This window comes from Acipenser ruthenus, chromosome 16, assembly GCF_902713425.1.
Source record: "Acipenser ruthenus chromosome 16, fAciRut3.2 maternal haplotype, whole genome shotgun sequence".
NCBI lineage: Eukaryota > Metazoa > Chordata > Actinopteri > Acipenseriformes > Acipenseridae > Acipenser > Acipenser ruthenus.
In genome coordinates, this window is record NC_081204.1 from 12,488,069 (window position 1) to 12,511,418 (window position 23,350).

Below are 23,350 nucleotides of genomic sequence, written 5' to 3' on the forward strand. Positions count from 1 at the left end.
AATACTTTTTTCCCATGGTAGCTCTGATAAAACGACCTGCATGAAAGTGGGGAGGATTAAATTAAAGTACAACTAGCCCAAAATCAGCAAATTGAGCTAAGATTTAAATACAGGTTTAGATTTAGTTGGACCTATTTCTGACGGCTGACACTAGAGAATTGTTGGAAAAACACCTTACGGAGAAAAGGCTCCTTTTTTATTTCAGTTATGATTTAAGAGCTAGTGTATAACAGAGCTTGAAGATGACCAGTGCTGTTAGTCACGGCAGAATCTTGCCTTTTTAGCAAGTAGCTTTCAAGAGAAACAACATGTTCCTCTACTGCTAAAACCTATAATGCTAAAACCACTGCCGCTCCCTTATAACTCCCAGTAGAGACATTTGGAAAATTACAGTAAAATCTGAAGTTTCCTGTGTAATCACAGATCCCTCAAGTATTCCTCAAGTATTAATAATCTGACTTTCCATACAAACAGATGAATCTGTGATTTTAATGAGCTGTGGCTTTACACTTGTCAATAATTGCTAGTACTCAAATTGCTGTTGAATTGCCTAGTGCAATATAACGAGCTCTTGACGAGAGAGTCGGAATCAGTATTACCTGCAGCTTTTCTACCTGACATCATTTTACTTGTCATTGCAAGATGGCAGCGTCTAAAGAAAAGTGGAGTTTGGAAGAGGAGGCTTGATTATTTTAAGTAAAGATTGTCTTTGGGACTGTGATTATTTTAAAAATGTTTTAACTAAACGTAGGTGATGCATTATTTTGCTGACAGCGCATTTCCATGTTGAGATGATCCTATACAGTGATTGAAGTAAAAGTACAACAAAACAAAACAAAACAAAAACCGCTACGATGTTGAAGTTACAGTTAATTGCTAGCAATAACTGCCAAGTGTAAAAGCCATAAGGTATTTAAATTGGTCTACGGCATTTAAGCTGGCCAGTCTCTGTTACTTAGCTTGTTCTGAAGCCCTCGTCATCATGTTCTGCTGTATAGCTTTACAGGGTGTCTTGTCTGTTAATATATTTTACTGAACCCGCTAGGTAGATCATGTACAGTTTGTAAGACCCATTACAAAAGTTATATTATTTGGGGTTAAAAATTGGATGACAGTCCAGAATCCCTGTGGTGTTCCCGACAGCTGTAATGAGTGTATTGGTGAAACAGCTTTCATGGAATTCGCTACATGCTGTACTTCAGTCCTGCACAGGTCTGTGTAGATTTAAATCCAGCAGTTTAGTGGAGAGCTGTCGTTACAGATCCTGACCATGTTTGGAGGATAAAAAGCTCAGTAACTATGCGTACACATGAGCTCTTTCATATATTGGTTATGCTGCTCGCTTGGAGGATTTGTGGTTTCCGGTTGACGCCCAGCCTCTGCCCTGCTACACATGCTTCCAAGTCATATTTTATGATATCATAATATTATCTCATTTTGCATCCTTTTGGCATTTGTAGATTGCATTTTCAAAGCTCTCTTTACACTGTACTTTTAATGTTACAAAACTAATACTAAATTACTTTTGCCCATAACTATTAAATACTCAATAGTGCTGAATTCAGAAATACTAAATCTACAAAATGCAACGCTTCAATGAAAAGTCTTTTTTCAGTGTCCTCAAATGTTGTCTTGAAGATACCTTCAATAAAAATACACAGTTGTTTGGTTCTAGTTTGGTAAATATTGCAGAACTACACTCTTTCCATTGGGAACAGGCCCCCACTGTTCTTCTGAGTCTGAGTGCTTGGCATGTCTCTCTCCGATTGGAAGTGATTTCTTCCTAATGAATTAAGCTTGTCTGTGGAGCTTGGTACTGGTGTGTACAGAGGATATTCCACTTGGCTTGGATGGGTCGGTCACTCCCTGAAATTTCACAATTAGAGCTGAAATTCCTTGGATTAGTGTTGGGGAGTGAAGGGAAGGAGAGAGTGCAACACATACATGGAAACATGATATAGTAATGTACTTCTTTAGATCCTTCTGAAAAGCCTTTAGTTTGATTTAGGGAAGTGTTGCAGTATATAATAGTGTCCTGATTTTACCTGATTGTATCCTGCTGTTAGTTAAAACCTACTAGACCCCTTTCATAATGTGTTGTACTATTATAAATCAGTTCTTACCAAATTATCAGGATACACAGTTGTAAAATAAAAAGTTTATTAAATATAATTATAATGATTCATTATAATATTGAGTAAGGCTACGATTTTGCCACAATTTTGTATACATTTCACCGGTGAGAAACAAGAATTCACAGAAAGGTCACCAAATAATGTAGTTTTAGTTACATCAACATACACAAGAGCTTTTAAACCGTACACCAAAACCAATAATATAAAGACTACTGCTTTTGACTACTGACAAGTTTAACTGTTCCTTTAGCGTACAAAACTTAGTTAGAGTTTTGCACGATTCTGAAACAGCATGTCGTACATCTCAGGTTGTCACACTTGATTCCACGTCTGTCATCTCACAGGACATCTTTGTAAGACAAAAATGATCTCTCACAATCCACACTGTTAAGCTCAAAGTTATTACAGCCAGGTTTGGAAAGCAATGTTTGAAGTCACACCAAAATTCAACAATGCTCAAGCACTTCATCTCAGACACTGCACTGATGTAGCCATTATATTCGGCATTTAGCCACGGCGTTGTCTTCAAACATGGGAATCGCATCAAATACTCTTTGTGATGATTAGAGGTCAAGATGTTTAGCTTGATTGGGATCGAACATTCGGCATGCCTTGGAAAAATCGTACAGAACCAGTCATGTATGTTTCGATTTTATGTGGGTTTTCAAAAAGCTTTTCTCAGTTGATCTGAACACGGTATGACAGTGATGTATTTGAGAGCTTTCCAGATAGCTTTTTATCACAGGAATGTCCAGGAGATGCAGTGGAATATTAGTGATGCAGAAAGCCACTGTAAGTCGGTAATGTTCTCCGTTGCATTTGTTCTTCTGTCTACAGAAAACCGCTCACTCCCCGTTTTTTTCCAGATTGTAGCCTCTGTTAATGTAAAGCACTGCCAATATGTTTTTCACAGCTTGTTTTTCGTTTGCAATCCACAGGAATTTTACATGCTGTACAAAACATCATGCCACCGCTTTTCATCTGACTTCACTCCACAATCATCCTTAGCACTGATGGACTGAATGGCCTCTTCTCATTTGTACATGTTCTTATGCTCTTATGACTCTAACACACTGGAATGTAAATTCTTCTTTATAACTGTTTCCCTGCCCTGTGTTATGAAGTACAGTGAAGACCCTAAAAGTACCTTACCACCTGCAGTGTCTGGCTGAACTGGTCTGGGTAACTTAATGAAAGTCAAGAATATGAAAGCCTTGTTAAATAGTTAAGTTTGATCATTTCTTCAGATTTTAACTGCATTACACTGTTCGCACGTACACTGAAAACACAGTTTAGCTCGGCATCCCCCTTGTCTCTCCTGCTCTGCTCTGTTTGCTCTGAGGTTGTTGGAAATGCAGATGCTTTAACTGGCCCTAATCCCATCCTGTTAAACATTGCTAGCCGGCGCAGACAGTTTTAATAACGACACATACCAGGGAGCAGCTCTGAAAGAGCAGGTCTTTGTCTATTGTCAGCGCTCTCAGGCTATTCAACTGACAGACGGATTTAGCTGGAATCTGGGCGGTGGGGGGGTGGGGGGTGGCAGGCAGGCAGGCAGTCAGCTGGATTTGTGTCTCTTTTTAATTTAATTCAATTATACTCCCCCCAAAAATATTGAAATATTGAGACATTTTTTTTATTTAAAAATACCTACATGAGAATGTTCATTTTAAATGGCATCTGGAAAGTGTTAAACTTTCAAGAAATGTGTCTTTTAGAAGATCATACTGATTCTGTAACCAGGCAGGGGTAAAGACTCATTTTGCAGCTCTTTTTTTTTATCATACTACCCAGACACTTCATATCAGAATGCTGTCCTGTCTCGAATGAATACATGCTACATGCTCTGATTTGGTTTATAGTGTTGTTCATGCACAGGGATCCATGGACACTTTACAAAAGAACTTCCTGCAGAACTAGATTTAAACAAAAGCCTGATCAAAAAGTCTTCAGCCTAACCATAAAAAGTGCCTCAGTCTCAGCATGCCTGGTTATACTGGGGAGAGAATCTCTGAGCTGCTAAACGATCTTTGGTATCACTGCAACATGCCAAACCCCAGGTTTATCATCACAAGAGAGTAATTTAGATGAAGATCCAAAGTCAAGTATACTGTCTATATTGGTTTGATATCCACTATCAAACCAATAAATTAATCCCTCAAGCAGTATCAACTTAAACTTTACAAAACATTAACAACTATTTCCATTTACAACATAATTATCAGCATATTGTTATTATTGAAATGTGTCATTATTATTAGTAGAAAATATAAGCCATGAAGTTTTAGAGCAGAATTACACTGATGCAGATCAAATGATGCATCTGATAATGGCGTCATTCCAGCTCAGGTGGACCAACGTTGACCCCTTGTGTCATGGTTTGTTTTTTAAAGGAAAGCCCTTTAAACATGTTTTGCAATGATACTACTTTGTGTAACTAAATCCCCATATGGAGAAAAATCATCTTTGAATGCACAATGCACCCAGCCCTGGAACCCTCTTCCCCATCACATGAGGTTTATATTTCATCAACTCCAGTATTTGTTCCACTTATCTGGAGTGAACGATGGACTGAAAAGCATAGGAGACGTTCGTTTTGTGAAACACAAAGACTGGATCAATCGCATCCTAACCACAGCACTGCAGTCCTGAATTAAACTACAGTCCTAAATTACAGTATGCAAATGCAGTGGACAGCTTGTAGTTATAAAAAGGGTTAAGATTGCTGGTTTTCCAGCCACCAGCTTCTGGGATAATTTGACTGCATCAAAGCCTGTAGTTACACAGGAAGGAAAGGTTCAGCATGACAGCTGCTTGTCTGGGGCTGCTCAATTTGTAAATGTATTTGTAGCTGGAACTGCCACAGTAATTAGGAGAGTGATTGTAGAGGCAAGTTCATTGCTGTGTAGTAGAGTAATTATAGTCTCTGAAGACCAGAGAAACACAAAGGCCAGAGAGGAAGTGCATTGAGATAACATTATACTGCCCCAAACAGGCTTGAGAAGAAGCTAATTTGAGCCTGTGGTTTATCTAAAGTAAATATACACACTGTAAAAGAAGGCTGGGGGACTCAATATACCGTATATTTTGCTATATAAGTTACACATGAGAAAGCGTTGAAATATTGACAGTGAATTCGTGAGATTGTCCTTACATATAGCACATATAGTAGATTGGGGTGTAACGGTTCAGTGGAGGATACTTTATTTACATGTTATGTCGTATTCAATGTATGTAGAAGACCAAAATCACAACGTAACTCATTGTAGTTCACCAGAAGAGTAATGAATGAAGAATACATGTGTTGTATAGTATGATCCATGCTTTCCGTAAAACACATTCGTTTTTTGTCTATTAATAAAATACTCCATCATTAAATGATCATTTGATCTTATTATACATCATACAAGTATCCCATCAGAACCATCGCAGGTACAGTGCTGGATTATTTATTGTACTGAGAAATTACTATCAATAATCACATAATCACATTATAATCTAAAGATCAAAGGGATTAGTTTAGCACTCCTGGAAGGAGTGAGAGTTTTTGTTTTATTTTGTAAAGAATAAAAGTGCACGAAAGTGCTTTAAAAGTGCCGTTCTGTTTCTGGGTTTGCTATTTTGAAGGGTGCAAACGAGCCTTGGCCGAGGGCTTTGTTACAATACCTTTAAAATGTACTGTGACAGCTTACTGATGAAACGTTTCACAGAGACGCTCGAGCACGGCTCTCAAGTGCTGTTCTAAAAGCACTGCTTACTGATGAAACGCTTCACAGAGACTCTCAAGCCCGGCTCTCAAATTACCTCTTCCAGTCGACTACGATGATTATTTCAGACAAACAGAGGTAAATAAATAAATAACTATCATTAGGAGGCTGTGTGGTCCTCAGCCACTGACTCACTGTGTGACCCTGAGCAGTCACTTAACCTCCTTGTGCTCCGTCTTTCGGGTGAGATGTAGTTGTAAGTGACTCTGCAGCTGATGCATAGTTCACACATCCTAGTCTCTGTAAGTCGCCTTGGATAAAGGCGTCTGCTAAATAAACAAATAGTAATCATAGTGATAATGGAATTGCGGTGACGTAGTCATCAGTAATAATGGAACTCTTTCTTTCAAATACAATATTACTTTTTAACACACCACAGCTATGCCATTATCCCTTAAGCCGACACCATAGCCAGCATGTATTATATGAATATGACATCTGTTACTAAAAGGTTTAACCACTGAGCCATTGAGACTGCCAGAATCAATCACAATGTTAGGGCAGGGGAGCTCGGCTTGAATAAAGTAAAAAATATATCATAAAGGGATGTTTAAATGTTATAAATGGTGTCTATAGTGTTATATTAAAAACAGGCAAGACGATGTTAATTGTTATTGAGTCTTTGCAGCCCCATTTTCAGTTAGTTAGCTGTTAAATATTCTCCCTACACCTGTGAGTCCTGGAAAACTGGAAAGAAATTCTGCTGATTTCTGCCCATCGTTTACTTGTCAAATTCAAGCTCACATGATCATTTTTTGATCAACACATCAAGCCTGGCTCCTGAGTCAAACAAATAGTGAAGCAAGTAAAGACATGTTGTATTGAGGGGAATGGGGCGGTCATATTGCAAACACAACACCAAACCTGCAACAAAGGGACTGTTAAATCAGTGAGGTGCTATTGTAAAAACTGTGCCTTAGGACATAATGAACATAATGTTAATCCAGCTAGAGATTGCTCTACTTAACTGTGTTCTGTATCAAATGTCTGCATTTGCACTGATTTTGACCGGTTTTTGAAACAATGGGTTCTATTCAGAAATCCTTATCATACAGATACATGCATTTGGCTCTACCCTGCAAAATTGCTGTAAAAAAAAGTAGTGTTATCTTTTAAAATGTTTCAAAATCTTAGCTGCAGCAATTCATAAATGCCACACCTGGTCTTAAAACAAAATAACAAATTGTCAGTAATGTGTTACAATGAGACAATAGCGCTCGGTTTCCACAGCCATAAAAGTCCATTTATGTGGTTCTTTTACTATAGAGTTCAGCTAGACTGATAATACTAAAAGCATTAGTTGAAGTCAACTTGACCTCTCTATAGATTTCACTCTGACTTAAACAATGACATATGCTTCTGCCTGAGACTATTGACTGAAAATCTGTTGAACCTTGATACTCTGCAACAATAAATCAATTTGCAATTTACATTGTGGAGGTATCAAATTGTTACTCTTAACTCAGTGCTTCAGCTGTTGAGAGTGTCATAGACTGTGTGATTAAAACAAAGCTCAAAGCTCCCTGAATATCTCCCAGGCTCAATCTTATAGTTTGTAAATAGTTTCCTCAGTTGAAGCTGAGCCCAGCAGGTTAACAGTTACAACACCTGTCCCTGTCAGAGACCCCCTGACACAAGACCTCCACGCCAGCCAGCCTTTTAAAGAAATTTATTTTAGGATGTGGGCTGGAATGTCTGACATCCGCAGAGTGTCGTAAACATTTATTTTCAAACACAGATGCAGTGTGTTTTATTGAACAAGGCCAGACTGACTGTCTTGGGAGTCAATCCTCTGGACAGGCAGGTCTATATACAGAAACATGCTTCTGTATTCTGCCACGCATGCAGGGAGTGCCGTTAAAGAGCAGGTAGTTTATTTATTTATTTATTTATTTATTTATTTTAGTGTGTCCAATTATAAATTTCCGCCTGATTTTTCTCCCAATTTGGAATGCCCAATCGTTCTCCTCACCGCAGCAATTCCCCACATGGCTCAGGAGACCCAAAGATTCAGTGGGCGTCCTCCGATCCCACGACCATGCCAGCTTTCACCCAGGAACTCGAGCGCGGATGTCAGCGAGCTACCTCTGGAGGGCAAAGGCTTGCCTTGCAGGTGTCCGCTCTGAGCTCACTGGGCACTTGGCCAGCAGGGTTTGCTGTAGAGCAATGAGGAGAAACAGTCCCTGGTGGTTTTAACTTCCTAAACCAGGGGAGCGCCTGAGCCAATGTGACACTCCCTTCGGAGTCCCCAGCGAAGACCGGCCTACTTTGCACAGCCAGGACGTGAACCTGCGCTGTATGACTCGCCCTGCGCACCATGCGGCTGCGCTTCTATCAGGTGAGCCACTGGGGGACCCTTCAAATACATTGAACCCTAGCATGATGATACATTATAGACTTTGACAGAAAGCAGTTGGGTCCCAGGCTCACCTCCCTATAAACACAAGTGGTGTGAATGACCTGCTGATGGCCTCTGGAGAGCAGATAACCTGGGATAGAGTAGAACATTAAACTAACCCAGGGCATTAGCACACCTTAGGGTCAGAAGGTCACACAGCTCCCCGCTCCTTAGAGATAACCTAGATAGGTATTATCACCTTCAGCCAATGCAAATAAAGGCATTAGCAGAAATGTATTATAGTTATGTGTTTCTGAGGAGTGTATAAAGTTATAATAAACTGCCATAAAATACTACTATGTAATATAGCTGATACCAAAACCAAAGTTAATAGTGCAGAGTATACAGCTTTCACACATTTTTGACTATAAAACACTCAATAGTGCTGAACTTAAAATACTACAGTAAAATAAACTTAAATTCATTGACAAACTTTTGGACTAGAAGTCTTTTTCAATGTCTTCTTTGTTCAATGTCTTCACGTTGAAAAAGACTAGTAGTCAAAATGTTTGTCATTGAATTTAAGTTTATTTTAGTATTTCCAAACCTTTAAATCACTTTTCACTAAAACCTTTGTTCTGACAACTACAGCTGCCATCTCTAGTTTTCCTACCTGCACTTAATGCACTTAATGGCAGAAGACAGGCTTGCGTGATATTGGATACATTCTCAGGAATTTAGAGAGCAGCAAGAACTTGGTAAACAAAAGGTATTCAACTAGCCACACGGGTCTTTACATGTGAAATCTACACAGAGCCAAAGGTCACATGAGTTTTACAGTGCTTTTGAAAATATATCATTGGAAAGTGTTTGAAGAGAGCTTCAAATGAGCTCAGAATGACCTCTTTAAAATGACCTGCCTGCTGATTATAGGTAGGTAAAGGACTTAACAATGAGTCTTGTTTTTCCCACGGTATTTTGTTGACTTTCCTTTCTCGCAGTAGGGCCACAAAACTTGTCCAGGCCTTCTTTATTTTTTAATACAACAAGTGTTGAGAGATCTAGCATGGAATAACTTTTTTGTATTCAACACCGCCGAGTGAATATATTTGTTTTATTGTATCTCATCTATATTGCATTCGTTTAAATCCAACGATAGAATGACCAGGCGTTCCAAAGTATGTTGTGTTGCTAAGCAGATACGAAGCTTGATCTAAGGGAAAGTTGTTCAGATTCAGCTGTTTAATTTAGATTTAAACTTTTCTTCTCCAGTATCTTCCACATTGCCTTGGTTAAATAATAGTCTATGAACGTTCATGGAGTGCTGTGGTTATTTCGCTCATGAGGCCGTAAACAAACCACTTTCCCCCTTCCGGACCTGTGAAATGACAAAAGACATGACCAGTGAATTGATTATTTTTACATGATCCACATATTCTCTGTGTGGTTTAGCAGCATTATTCTGACATAGAGTGGGCTGATTTCTATGCTAGCCAAATACCAGCAATAGAAACTTAAACAGATCTATGACAGGTCGTTTGACGACACATTTCTAGTCGAAATGTTTGTCATAGAACTTTATATGTTTCTGTTAGTATTAGCTCACATACTACCATTGAGATTTGTATAGTTATGTAACAATTACCAAAACTGTCAATCGTTTATTTGTCCACACCCACCCTTCTGTATTGCGCTTCTCAATATACTGCGATTCGGTTGTATTGCAACTTTAGATTTGAATCCCTTTTAAACAGACTTTCTAATTGAACCTTCACAAAAAAGTGCTTCATCAAACCTTAGAACAATTCAGGACCGTGATAAGAGCATAAGAAAACCTTAGAACAATTGAGGACTGTGATAAGAGCATAAGAAAAATGTGTGAATGAGAAAAGGCCATTCAGGCTTGTCCCTTGTTAGCACACCATTCTCCCCAAATTTAAAAGAATAGAATCTAGTCGTTTTTAAATGTTCCCAGTGTTTTAGATCCTACTACTTCACCTGGTAGGCTATTCCATGCATTTATAACTCTCTACTGTGTACTGAAGGTCTTGTATTTTGTGTTTCGTACTAGACTGTATTTCACTGTTGAAATCAGTATTTTCTTTAAAAACCTTATATAGGTGTGGCCTGTTACATGAAGCAGAATACATTAAAATGCATGCTACAGACATCTTTGCTGCGTCTCAATATATTGTGGGCGGCAGTATATCACATACTGTATTTATATGAAACAAACGATTAACCGAGGTGATGGTGTACTATGTTTTATTAATTATTAGATTCATGACAGTTTTGTTGTCCCATATGGAACATTAAGGGTTAACATTCAATGAAATGTGGACTATTTTATAACCAAAAGGGTTGAGAAATACAAGCTTTCTGGTCTAATCAAACAACACACTATATGTAATTTAGTAACTTTCTGAAAGGAGTTGTCATTTTATAGATGCTGTTTCTGGCTGGGAGAGGATTAAGATTATAAGCAGCGGGACAGATTCAATGTCTTTGCTGCTTTTACAAAAATTCTTCCCAGACTGATAAAAGTGTCATTCACTGAACTAGACATGGGGGTGCATTCTGCATGGAGAGACAGGGGGCTGGTCTTTTTCTCCTGTGTTTCAGATCTGCCTCCTTTTTCTTTTTAAAACTAAGGTAAATAACCTAAATAACATGGCTTAAAAGTGATGTCTAAACAGCTGAAAAATAAGCTTTGAACTCTTTATACTGTATTAGAAATATGTAAACACAGACAATGAGGGAAACACGGTAATTCACAATACTAAAATAAAATAGTTTTCTGTTTGTTTTAAAGAGATACTCTTCTGTGAAATATTACCCCACTTTGAACTGCTAGTCAGGTGTCATGTCTTATGTGGGTGTTTTTTCCCTGTCATATTAGTTTACAGTAACTCTAATGAACCTGTATTAGCAGGGAACAGAGAAAATTACAGGTTATTAACACACCAATAATTATGTATTGTGTTGTTAACTGAAACCTGCTAATTGTACAGGTTTTTACATTTGGCAGTTCAAAGGTAATGTATACAGTAAGATACTCAGTTTAATGGAAGATCTGCTGCTTTCAGATACAAGTAAACATATTTAACCCTTTAATGCCCATTTCTCTATCACATATGATACAATGCTTAGCCACCCCTCTGTAGTATTATTTTTTAAATTCAGCCTCACAGGCCAGATTTTTTCATATGGAGTCATTATGTTTTTCTGGACAGAAAAAAAAAAGTGTTTTGTACAAGACACAAAAACTAGTTACATAAGTAAAGTAACAGAAATGCTTTGCCATTGCAGGGATAATGTTGTCTCGTATGTTTCCCCCTGAGCACTTGATGACTTTTATAGGCCACACGTGCAATTCATTTAAAATAGTAAGAGAAAAGGAACACATAGCAACAAATGTTAAAATGAATGAGATTTTTTAGGCATTTTAGTTGTTTAAAATGCCTGCTTAAAGCACAAAGTGGTCTAACATTTTCACACGAGTGCCTATTGTTTCTATATCACTGATTACTGACCGACATTCTCACACCCTGAGGTGCTCATGCCGGTAGGTATATAAAGGATGCCCATGACAAATCTTGAGGTGTTCTAATGCATTTGCACACGATGCGGTGCCAGCTCCCTGCAGAGCTCTGCTGATGATATGAAGTGACGGAGGATGCTGTTTGCTTTGTGTTTCAGCCTTCACGGGCACCCTGGCCCAGGACCCTGACCTGGCACATGGCTGCTCTCAGGGAAGCTGCTACCCTGCCACGGGAGACCTGCTGGTGGGCCGGGCCGAGAAACTCAAGGCCTCCTCCACCTGCGGCTTGAGAAAGAAAGAGCCTTACTGCATAGTCAGCCATCTACAGGTACTGTGCCAGCTGTCATACCTGTTCTGATCTAGACTGATTTGTAGGGTCTGGCCTTAATTCAGATGTGCAGGAGTTTGATAAGATGCTCCAGTAACAAATCGAATTGCTGAGTGGTATGAATAATCTGACTTTCCCACCTCTCAGCCTTCAGTGACCTTGTTTCATCTCTCAGATCTCACCTCTTCCCTCTTGCTGAAGGAGCTATGCTCTCCTTTCAGCCTCAGTTGTTCAGACCACAGCTAGCCAGAGTCCCAGAGACTCAAAGTGGGGTAAACAGTAACACTTTAATACTCCACTGTTAGAGGTCTAAGTCAGGTTTTAGTAACCCGCTGTAGATCTTATTTTGCCCCCTTTTCTAATCGTGCTGTTAGGGCCCTTAGTCAGGCAGACAGTGGTTGATCGTCCCATGTTTATTCCACCAGGATGAGAAGAAATGCTTCCAGTGTGATTCCCGGCGCGCCTACGACGACAAGTACAACAGCATCAGCCACCGGATCGACAACGTCATCACCACGTTCAAGCCGCACCTCAAGAAGTCTTGGTGGCAGTCTGAGAACGGTGGGACACTGAACATCAGTCTCTGTGCTTTATGTTTCCATATTCCAGTATTACATCAGCTTCCCCAAGTGGGAAAATTAAAGTGAGATACTGGAGTACATCACAAAATCGCAAACACCTGCAGTATGTAGCACACACTTGTCCATATGCATAAAAGGTGGCAGTAATTTCTGGCCATTAAAAAAATTGCTGGGCGGTATTTAACACGTGATTTATAAAACTACGGCCTGGTTATTTTACCAGCCAGTAATGTGTTTAGATGTGATTTGCCATCACGAATTGTATGCAAATGAGCCGTGTCCCCTGCTTAAGACGTCAATGGCATACACTGTTTGTTTACATCATCACATTATGGCTTTGGGACATGTCTGGAGGCAGACAGGCTGTCCAAAAAAAAAAAAAAAAAAATGGTAAGTTTTATGAATATGGGCCACTGCATGCTAGAATCTTAAACTTTTATCTCCAAATCCAGAAACACATCTCCAAAATTACTAAATCAGTAAAAAAAAAAAAAAAAAAAAAAGAAAAGTACTAACACATTTCATTCAGGGCTTGTAAGAAGTCTTAAAGAGCAACTTTATCGGACACGACCAATCAGTTTACTCCTGTATGTTTCTTGTTTTTTAGATGCACTTTGTATAATTTTCAGTTTTAGTCATTAGATCCTAGTGATGTTAAAAGAAGTTTAAAGCAACCCTATGGCCAAAATAGAGCTTTCAGAGTCACGTCTACCGCCAAGTACTTTTATTACACAATGAATCTGCCCCAATGAGTCTAGTAGAAGTACAGTACGACATACTTCAAAGAACAAGGGATGTTTCTTACATCCACTGGGGCCACAGTGTTCCTTTTCTGTCTAAATGGGCAGTGTCCCAGACTGATTAATATGGCATCCCTCTAATTACGACATGTTCCCATTGGATCCATCAATAGCAACTACACTTTTAAATCTGTTAGGAAGAGCCATAAAAAAATGTTGAGTGAAAAAAAAGTTTAAGAGCTTTTTTTGTGTGTGTGTGTGACCCAGTGTCCTGTTTTCGATATAGCTCAGTAGCGCCCTGGTAGTTTGGGTCCGTGTCCAGGACATGTCTCTGCTCCGCTCTCAATCCCTCTCTTGTCTCAAGTGGGATTCCTGCACATCCTCAGTCTTTCTCGGAAGTAGGTTTAGTCACAGAGCAGGGTGCCAAGAATGAGTGGGCCTCCAGGGAAATCAATCTAATCATTGTGTTTGTCTCGAGTCTCGCTTCTTAACTGCTTTCACCGAGGAATATTTAAAAATCTAAAGCGGTAGGAAAAAAAAGGTCATTCATTTGCCTGCCGTCCAAAAGTTCAGTAGTTCCTGTTTCCTAGTTAAACACGTATGCAGTTAAACAGGAGAATTGATGGGTTGTACAGTAGTGTGCACCTCAAGAGCACCTCAAGTTTTATCATTGATATCCTGTATATATCTACCTGCATGAGCACCTCAGGGTGTGAGAATTTCAATTTTCAGTCATTGAGTGATATAGAAACAAAAGGCACTTGTGTGAAAATGTTAGACCACTTTGTACTTTAAGTAGGAATCTTAAACAACTTCTAAAAAGCCTCTTGCATGTTGTCATTTGTGGCTATGTGTTCCTTATCTCTTACTATTTTAAATGAATTGCAAGTGTGGTCTATTAAAGCCATCACTTAAATTAGACAAGCACTAATTTGCCTATTTTGAAAATATTCCAAGATTTTGAGTTACAGTGGTTTGATTTCGTATGCACAACAAATCAAAATAACAGAAGCAATAGGATGTTCTAAGTGGGATGTCCTAGTAAATGTGCACACTGCTGTACATACTGGGGTACATTCATCAAAAAAGTTGGCGGATCTAAATACCGCCATCATTTTAAATAATTAAAATAAGGGCACTTTGATACAACCAGCATTTCTAACAGTGTGAGCGAGGCTCTTAAAGTACATGGTGCAAACTAAATTATTCCTGTAAATCTTATCTGATATACTGTATAAATCTTATCTGATATACTGTATATTGCCATTTTGTAGGCCTCAGATTTTCCTAAATGGAAAACATTATGGTAAAGGCGAATTCGATTTTTTGATGGTAAATTTATGTGAAGCTGTTAGAGATAAAATATGTATCAAACGCTCCTTGCAGATACTTCTATGCTGTCCTTCGGGTTGCAAGAAGGAATGAAGTCGACATTGAAAACACATCAGTCACGGGAAAAGCAGTGATTGCTGCTCAAAGGCAAGCCAATGCATCTGGCTTCTGGGAGTTCTTTTAAAGAAAATAAATGGCAAACGTTTAAAACGTTTTTTTTTTTTTTCTGGCTAACTATATATTTAAAAAATGTGCTCACAATGGCTTTTCCAACAAGGACTCAAACTCCCAGAAGCACCTCCGGTGTGTTGGATGTGTTCCTTCGACAGGAAATGCAGCTTGGAAAAGAGTCCAAGATACTTTTGCCATTTTTATTGTTTATAAATGCTATGAAAAAAATACCCATTAAAAATCAAACACACGTTTGACATAATGTGTGCCTCTTCCACATAGTAGCATTTAAAATGAAGTTAAATTGCAGGTTTTAAGTGTAATATTTAAACAGCGACAGTGGTTAGATCTGCTACAGTTTAGATCAATTGAATGGACCCCACTGTATACAAATGCTTTTTAGAATGTGGCTTTTCTTAAGCTGCAGAGCCCACAATCTTGTTCCTTTTCACACTGAATATTATTATTTGATGTTTATCCTTTCATGGCTTAACCTTCTGTGAACTCTGCTTTATAGGAAATGAGTTTGCTTGCTGTACAACCCCCTTTGAAACCTGCTCACCGCAGCTGCATACCCAGCTGTGAACTAGTACAGCAGCTGGATTCCTACTGCTATCACAGCTATACGAGGTTACCCACGATATTTTCAAACTCTGCGATATTTCCAACAGCCTTTTCAAAATATGTTTCCCGTATTAAAAACTGGGTGAAGCACGACACATTAAATTTGTATTTTATACCATCTCACTTTTCAGCTTTCAGCTTTCAGGGAGTCTTTTCAGAAGCAGACCCCATAATTGAAAAATGAATTATTTACTGGGATAGTTTCGTAAGCATGGGAAGCAATGATCTAATCAAAAACAACAATACCCGTATAAAAGTGTACCATAGTGAGTGGAATAAAGCATTGTGAAAGCATGGTAATGCATAAGTAAGCCTTGTAAAGCCTAGAAAGGTACAGCAACTTTAAAAAAGCATGGCAGACCATGTTAAACTGTATTAAATGCATAGTATAACCATGCGAACAAATTACTGTGTGCATTTACCATGGTAAACTGTTATAAGGGTAGCGAATGATAGGGGGCACATGTGAAAGGACATTAAACAGTATGAACATGAGGAATAAAGTGGTTAGAATAGGTATTGACTTATTTATAAGATAAACTTATTTTCAGGCAGATACCTGCAGAAGAGATTCAAACCGTTCGATTGAACCTGTTACTGGGATGACTAATAACCTCACATTAGCAGCAGCAGCTCTCAGGTAATAGAGCTGTAAAGTTTAACCCACCCGAGGCGAATGGAAGACGTGACGTTATCAGAGGAATACATTCCTGTTTAAGAAGCCCTAGAGGCTGATGTTAATGGAGTGGAGATTAAGTTGTTAGCTGTAACCCTGTAAGACTTTTGACAGGTAGATCCTAACATGCAACTGTATCAACACATCTATAACCTAAACACTCATAGTCACAGAAATACACTTCAACAGACATTGAAAAGGGCTTGTGGAAATGTCAAACAAGAAGCTTGAGTTTTACTCTGCCCTGCTGAGAGTGCAGACACTGAGGTTCAGAGTCAAAGGAGTCAAATCCATTTTCTTACCTCTTATAAGCTCTGTGAATATTACAAGTTCAGTTGGCTTGCTGGTAGATGCTCACATCCTTTGCAGTTTCTCTCCAACCTTTTTGGCTAATAGATCCCTACCACTAACCAGTGAGGTTTTACAGAGCCACAAAATGGCAAACACAAACTAGACAACATATGACATCTGAGAATTGATTTGTTATGGGATTGTGCATTGAAAACTACACAGGGAGAAACTGTCTGTATTGGTTGTTTCTTAGGGTTTAATAATAATATGAGAAACAAAATGTGAATTTATTTGTATGGCTCGATTTATATTATTTGCTTTTTACCATCCAGGGAAGTCGGAAGTGAGCGTGCAGCTGGACCTTGAGGCTGAATTCCACTTCACTCACCTTATCATGACCTTTAAGGTAAGGTCGTGCCCACACTTGCCCTGTGACCCAAGCCTTCCATTAATTAACCAATAACAAGCACATTCCAAGGAAAAGAGGTACAATAGCTAGAAGCTGATCAATTATACACATGTGTTCAAGATTAAAACAGAGCTTTCTCCCCATGGTCTTTGGTGACACTGAGATTGATGGTTGAACTGCAGTTTTTAAACTCACATAGCTACTGTACTGAACATTTTAAATGGGTACTTGTATGTACTGTAATAACTGTGTTTCTGACAGTCATCGAAAGCTGAACAGGATAAGGACCACTGCTAAACGGAGAGAACAAGAAAAGTTCATTGAGTGTATCAGAATCCGAACGAATGCCGTACTACTTAACCAGTCTGGACCAAACTGATTTATAAATATTACCCTGTTTAACAAACAAAACAAGCTCCACTGGTCCAGTTTGTCTAAACTTTTGCTCCGGTGGCATAAATCTGTTTCTCAACTAGTAATAAAAACTCTGGGCTGCATGGATTCTGGGATGGGAGTGCAGTATAGATCAATCTTTTTTCTGCTCTCGTCTCTCGATAGACTTTCCGCCCTGCTGCCATGCTGATTGAGCGCTCTGCTGATTTCGGACGCACCTGGCAGGTGTATCGCTATTTCGCCCAGGACTGCGCGTCAGCGTTCCCCGGAGTCTCCACGGGTCCCCTTCGCAAGGTGGATGACATCCTCTGTGAGTCCCGTTACTCAGACATTGAGCCATCTACAGAGGGAGAGGTGAGTGAAGCACTGACCGACTGTCTAAGAAACTGGAGGGTGCTTCCAAAATGAAATACAACCTGAAACGTTGATGAAGATTTTCATTACATTCTCCCTGTTATAATACCTGGCACAGGCAGGATTAATTGGGATTACAGCATAATAAAAAAGCATGCTAAAGCATAGATAAGCAATGTAAAGCCCAGAGAGGTATTCAAAAACATGGAAAACCATGGGAAACTATGGTAAAACCAAGGAAAAAGTATGGGAAAACTGCAAAAATACAGTGTTCAGATGTCAGAAAGCCTGTTATGAGTCTCGACAGCACATGGTTGATCCAGTTATCTCCCTAGTGTTACAAGATTGCAACAACAGAATAAACAGCCGATGAAATGTAAGTGTGCACTACACGTTGTTAACGCTTGTTTCTTGAGCAGGTGATTTACAGAGTGCTGGACCCTGCCATTCGCATTCAGGATCCCTACAGCCCTCAGATTCAGAGTAAGAAATCTGTTCTTTGTTCATTTATATCTTTTTTTTTTTACAGTTTAAGGAATAAAGAATAGCGCCTCAGTTCTTTCATTGCTGTCCCGTGGCTGTCTCTGTGAATGGCTTTCATTTTTGTCGTGGGACAGAATTTAACAGGATTTTGCTTTTTTTTTCTTAGCTGCTTTATAATAATGTGAGCAGCAGGATGTGTGAAATCACTGCTGAGATCTATTAATACTGGTTGTGTCACAGAGAGATACATTCAGCATCATTTTGAATACAAGCTAAAGAAACAGGTTGCTAAGGGAGATTTTGACAGCTGGCACTGAAATACTGAAAGGGGATACACTGTAGTTCTGTTGGTTACCACTTTTTAAATATACACAAAGCGTGTACACCAAAATGCAATCTGCACCATTGTTTGTGAAAGAAAAATAAACCTGTTCATTTTTATAAAAGTTCCCCATTGTAAAAGCAAGTGTAATATTGCACAGTGAAAGCATGGTCCAGCATAGGCGAGCGTTGTAAAGCATTGAGGGTTATGGTATAATGGCCAGGCAGTGTATGTGTGATTGGTTCAGGCCCCACTGAATCAGGTAGTCAATTAACACCTAGGAAAAAACATATGGTACTGTGGCAGGGCAGAAGGCAGTGATATGCAAAGTAATAGTGTCTGTCATTGTGATGCTCCGTTAGGCCACTAGGGGGAGGGTTCAATAATGTCAGCATTTAAGTAGAATTGAAAACAATTCAAAACAACAATGTTGTGTGAATTATGAATCACCCTGTGTGTGCCTCGTTTGGTTATAGTAAATTTAACTGGTGTTTTTCTGCTTTAAAAAATCAACAAAAAATGCTTATACAACATGCAGCCTTAATAACAAGCAACATCACCAAGCTCTCAGGATGCAAACCAGAAATTAAAAGGGTTTACCATATTTTTGTATTTATGTTTTCGGGCTGATATTTTCTTAAAGCTATGTTTAAAACTGTATGAGGTATGACACCTTTAAAACTGGAACAATCATACATTAAAAACGTGTGATTTAATGAGCTCTCAATGCATGTGCTATGTATACCTTTCATAGGGGCAAGGTATGTAGTTACAGGCATTTTCAGAAAGAATATTCGTATGCAGTGCTCATCTAGGTTATTATAATTAGTGGTACTTTCCTTCTGATTCTTTTTTATGACAAACGGAAATAGCAAAACCTGCCTTTGTAGGGAAATGTATTGTGTAAACTGAAACCCTGTAAAAACATTTCTGGAGAAACAATACTGAGTGTGATTAGAAATGTGATGACAGATCGCAACACAGTATGTTTAACTTGTTCCCTTCGAAGCCCATGAAAGGCTTTCCAGTCAGTGTGGCCGACTGCCAAGACCAAGGGCTGTATTTTTCACTAGGGGCAAATTGCCCATTTCTTTGTAAATGGAACAATGGAAAACCATGCCCCTTAGGTTAAAGGAGCACAGTACAGTTTTCATAAGTGCATGTTTCCAGGCTTGTAGTTCATTAGGAAGATTTATAAGGTAACTTGGTAAAAAAAAAAAAGACAAAATGTTTCAGTCTTCACATCCAGAAGACTAAATCACCATTGTGACCTTAACAGAGCACTCTGATTACAATGGGTACAGTACGGTGGTTCAGACGTGATTCTGAGAGCTCTAGTGAGACCACTGGGGTATTTAAAACTTCTGAGTTTTAAAAAGTCACCAGGATATGATGACTGAACAGAAAATGATATAAAGTACATGAGTTACTGATATTTTTCCACACTCTTACCATGTTGTTTGGCTTCATATTCAGTATACATTGTTACTCTATGATTTTCTAGGTCAAGTTTGGTTGCAGACACTGCAATACAAAGTACCCTTTTTGTAGCAGTAATTTTACAAAGACCAAAGAAAGCACACTTTGAGATATGGTCTTCATATTTGGTTCTCAGCTGTACATTGTTATAATCTCTGGCCAAATCAATGAGACAGATCACATGTTAGATTTGACTTTGTTTACAAGCTATTCAATCAGAAAGGCATTTCTCCTTACATTATGGGAGATGGAGATGACCTGCAATATCTAGCTTTTCATGGATTTCTGACCTCACGGTTCACTTTGGCTTTTGGATCTCTTATTACAGCTATGCCTTGCTAGAACATACTCAGTGGTTTAGTAACTGAAATAACACTGCACAACTTTCACATCTTCAGGCTTAACCAGTGGCCTTGCTGTCCAGTTATGCAGTTGCACGTGTGAAATTAGCTTCTGGTTTGCTTCTCCTCTTATCTGTGGGTAAACTCCAGGCTGCTCAAGCACTGTTATAGTTGGCCAGCCTCCAGTTCCAGCTCTATCAGAGGGTTGGGTCTAATCTGAGTGATTCTCCCCTCTGGCAGGAAAGCCATTTGTTTCGGCCTTTCCTGCGAGGTTGTGAGGGCCAGAGGAAGGCCGTAACCTCTGCTAATATTTTGAAAACAAAGTTAAATGGATATTTGTTTTTGTGACTTTGTTGCATCAGGAGCCTCAGTAGCCATTAGGGACACTCTCAAACTCAGCTCCAGGCTGGTTATAATCAGCAAATACAGCTTAAAGACGCATTTATAAATCTTAGCAATTGTTTTAACATGTTATAAACTTTACATAAATATTCATGTTATATATGAATCTGTACAGATTTCCATCAAATCAGATCAATTTTTCTATGAAATGCAAATGTTAAAATCAGGAAGCGAAAGGTACACTTTAAGCAAGCAAGGATGCAATTGTGGTCTGCTGTATGAGGGAGCACTCCTTTTAAATTGGACTTCACATTGTAATTCAGAGCCCAGTGAGAAAAGTTGTGTTCTTTCACTCCTAATTCCAGTTTTCATTTCACACGCTGATCACAGTACCCTGCGATCACACTTCACTTAGCGGGGGCAATAATATAGTTTTTAGCTCTTTGTTGTGCAAGTTTAAATAAATAACAACATGTTGCAAAAACCACTTTAGGAGCCTCCATCAGTTTCTAATTGCGAAAACCCTCTTGAGTCTTGAGTTTTAAACATTAGTGAATGCTGCCAGGTTTTATTCCATAATGTTCAAACATCATTACCCAAACCTGGGAACGAGAACAAAGTTTGCAAAGCTTAGAACCATTGCTGGAGCTCTGTAAAAAGGGAGCCATGCTACGTTTGCACAATAATCTTGCAGTTTAAATGGAATCCATGCTATAGCACAATAACATTCACTTAACCATGCTACATTACCAGTTTACCATGCTACACAATCATCTTGCAGTGTACCATAAAAGGATACAAAATCATTCTCTTCAACATAGTTTACCATGTTTCATTTATCATGCTTTACAGCACTCATAAATATTTTTATATACTCCTCTGCAATAGGTCATAGAGTTGGAACAACAATTATTGTGCTATTATCAATAATTTGTTTAGTCTTCATTATATATTGTACTGAACCATTCTTCTTGTTAATAGTATGATTGTGATAATCATGTTTCTTACAGTCATCGCTGCTGTCGAGATGTTTTGTTCTTCTCTCTTTCAGGGGTGTTAAGTGCCATGTAAGTAAACAGGGCATCAGAAAATTACCTTATAATCAGCTCCCCCTCCATTTTGTACAATGGAATATCTTGAAAAGATCAACAAGAGAGCGTGAGAGAGGAAGAACTACTAACTAGGGAGAACGTCACAATGAATGGCATTTAAGATGATTATCATGGTCATTTTTAGCTAAACAGCATCTGCTGTATGTGGATGCATCCTTGGAAAGATAACATTGAACACTCAACACTGCAGGACAGTGGCCCTTTAACTGTATTAATCTGGCTGTATTGAATCTGACTTATTGAGCCCTAATTAACATCCCTGAATACAATAATAATACAGTAGAAAGATGGCTCAGTAGAGCGGGTTGACAAGTGAGATTCAGATCATCAGACCCCAATGGGAATTTTCTTTTTCAGTTAAAAAAAAAAAAGGTTTATTTTTTTTAACTAGTGACTGTGATGTATGTAACGGTTTGTTGTCTGCTTGAAAATGGGTCACAAATCTCAACTCAATATCCTGGTTGTCAATAATAATAATAATAATAATAATAATAATAATAATAATAATAATAATAATAATAATAATAATAATAATATAGAGTGCACTGCATTGTTTCAGACCTGCTAAAGATCACCAATCTGCGGGTGAACTTTACCAAGCTGCATACCCTGGGGGATAACCTGCTGGATTCGCGTGCGGAGATCAAGGAGAAGTATTACTACGCCATGTACGAGCTGGTGGTGCGCGGGAACTGCTTCTGCTACGGACACGCCTCTGAGTGCGCCCCCATCTCCGGCATCCGAGACGACATCGAGGGCATGGTGAGAGGGTAGGGATGTTACCCCTGGTGCTTGCCATATTGCCAGTAGACAAACCTACTGTGCTGCCCATGAAATATCACATATATATCACAAAGATATTTCTGTTTTAATAAAATGTTCTCATGTTTTATCACTGAAGTATGACTGACCTGTTGCGGGAATAGTGAAATGAGAAAGGGCTGGGAGACTTTGGTTTGGCATCATGAAATGGGTACAGATCCTCCATTGCCTCCATGCTGCGGCCGTGATCAAGGTCAAGGAAGAATTCAGACTCACTGACACAATCATGGGCGTATTGAAAATAAGTTTGTTGGTAATCTGTAAAGCAAATCATAAATAAGTGCACACACATAAAGAGGGGCCTCAGAAACGCTTAAGTCGCTTAATAATCACACATTACTTGGTCAAATATTTGTGTTAAATAGTTTATTGTATTATAGCCAAATGCAACTCAAAACATGGATAGGAGGCCGGGAGTGTCCCTTAAGAGTACTACTGTAAAAACATAGCAAAGTGTAATACAGCTTAGTGAAAGCATGGTAAAGTATCCGTAGGCATTGTAAAGCAGTGAGGTATGGCAAAGCAAATAAAAAAGAGAAGCCATGGAAACCTATGGTAAATGAATAGTAAAACCATGGGAAGACTACAAATTACTGTGCAAATTTGTAAACTTTTATATTGGGTAAATTTGGTGAAGATTAGCCGGACACGATTGGCGCATAAGGGTCCCCATTTTTTTAATGAGGACCCTAAAAATTGTACAATATTGTAAAATAACTACAATATTTATGTCTATGGAACTACATGTAATTCATGTTATTTCAATGAA

At 38.8% G+C, this 23,350-nt stretch overlaps 1 protein-coding gene across 2 annotated transcripts in view; it reads left to right on the forward strand.

Moving 5' to 3' along the window:
- The window catches only part of LOC117414029 (laminin subunit beta-2-like), a 57,079-nt gene that overhangs the window by 7,587 nt on the left and 26,142 nt on the right, over positions 1-23,350 (forward strand). For both annotated transcript variants that reach the window (XM_058988829.1, XM_058988830.1), the window contains exons 3-8: positions 11,940-12,109; positions 12,535-12,670; positions 16,857-16,930; positions 17,492-17,680; positions 18,100-18,163; positions 22,319-22,521. In XM_058988829.1, coding sequence (XP_058844812.1) covers positions 11,940-12,109; positions 12,535-12,670; positions 16,857-16,930; positions 17,492-17,680; positions 18,100-18,163; positions 22,319-22,521 — 836 coding nt within the window. The remainder of the gene's footprint in view (positions 1-11,939; positions 12,110-12,534; positions 12,671-16,856; positions 16,931-17,491; positions 17,681-18,099; positions 18,164-22,318; positions 22,522-23,350) is intronic.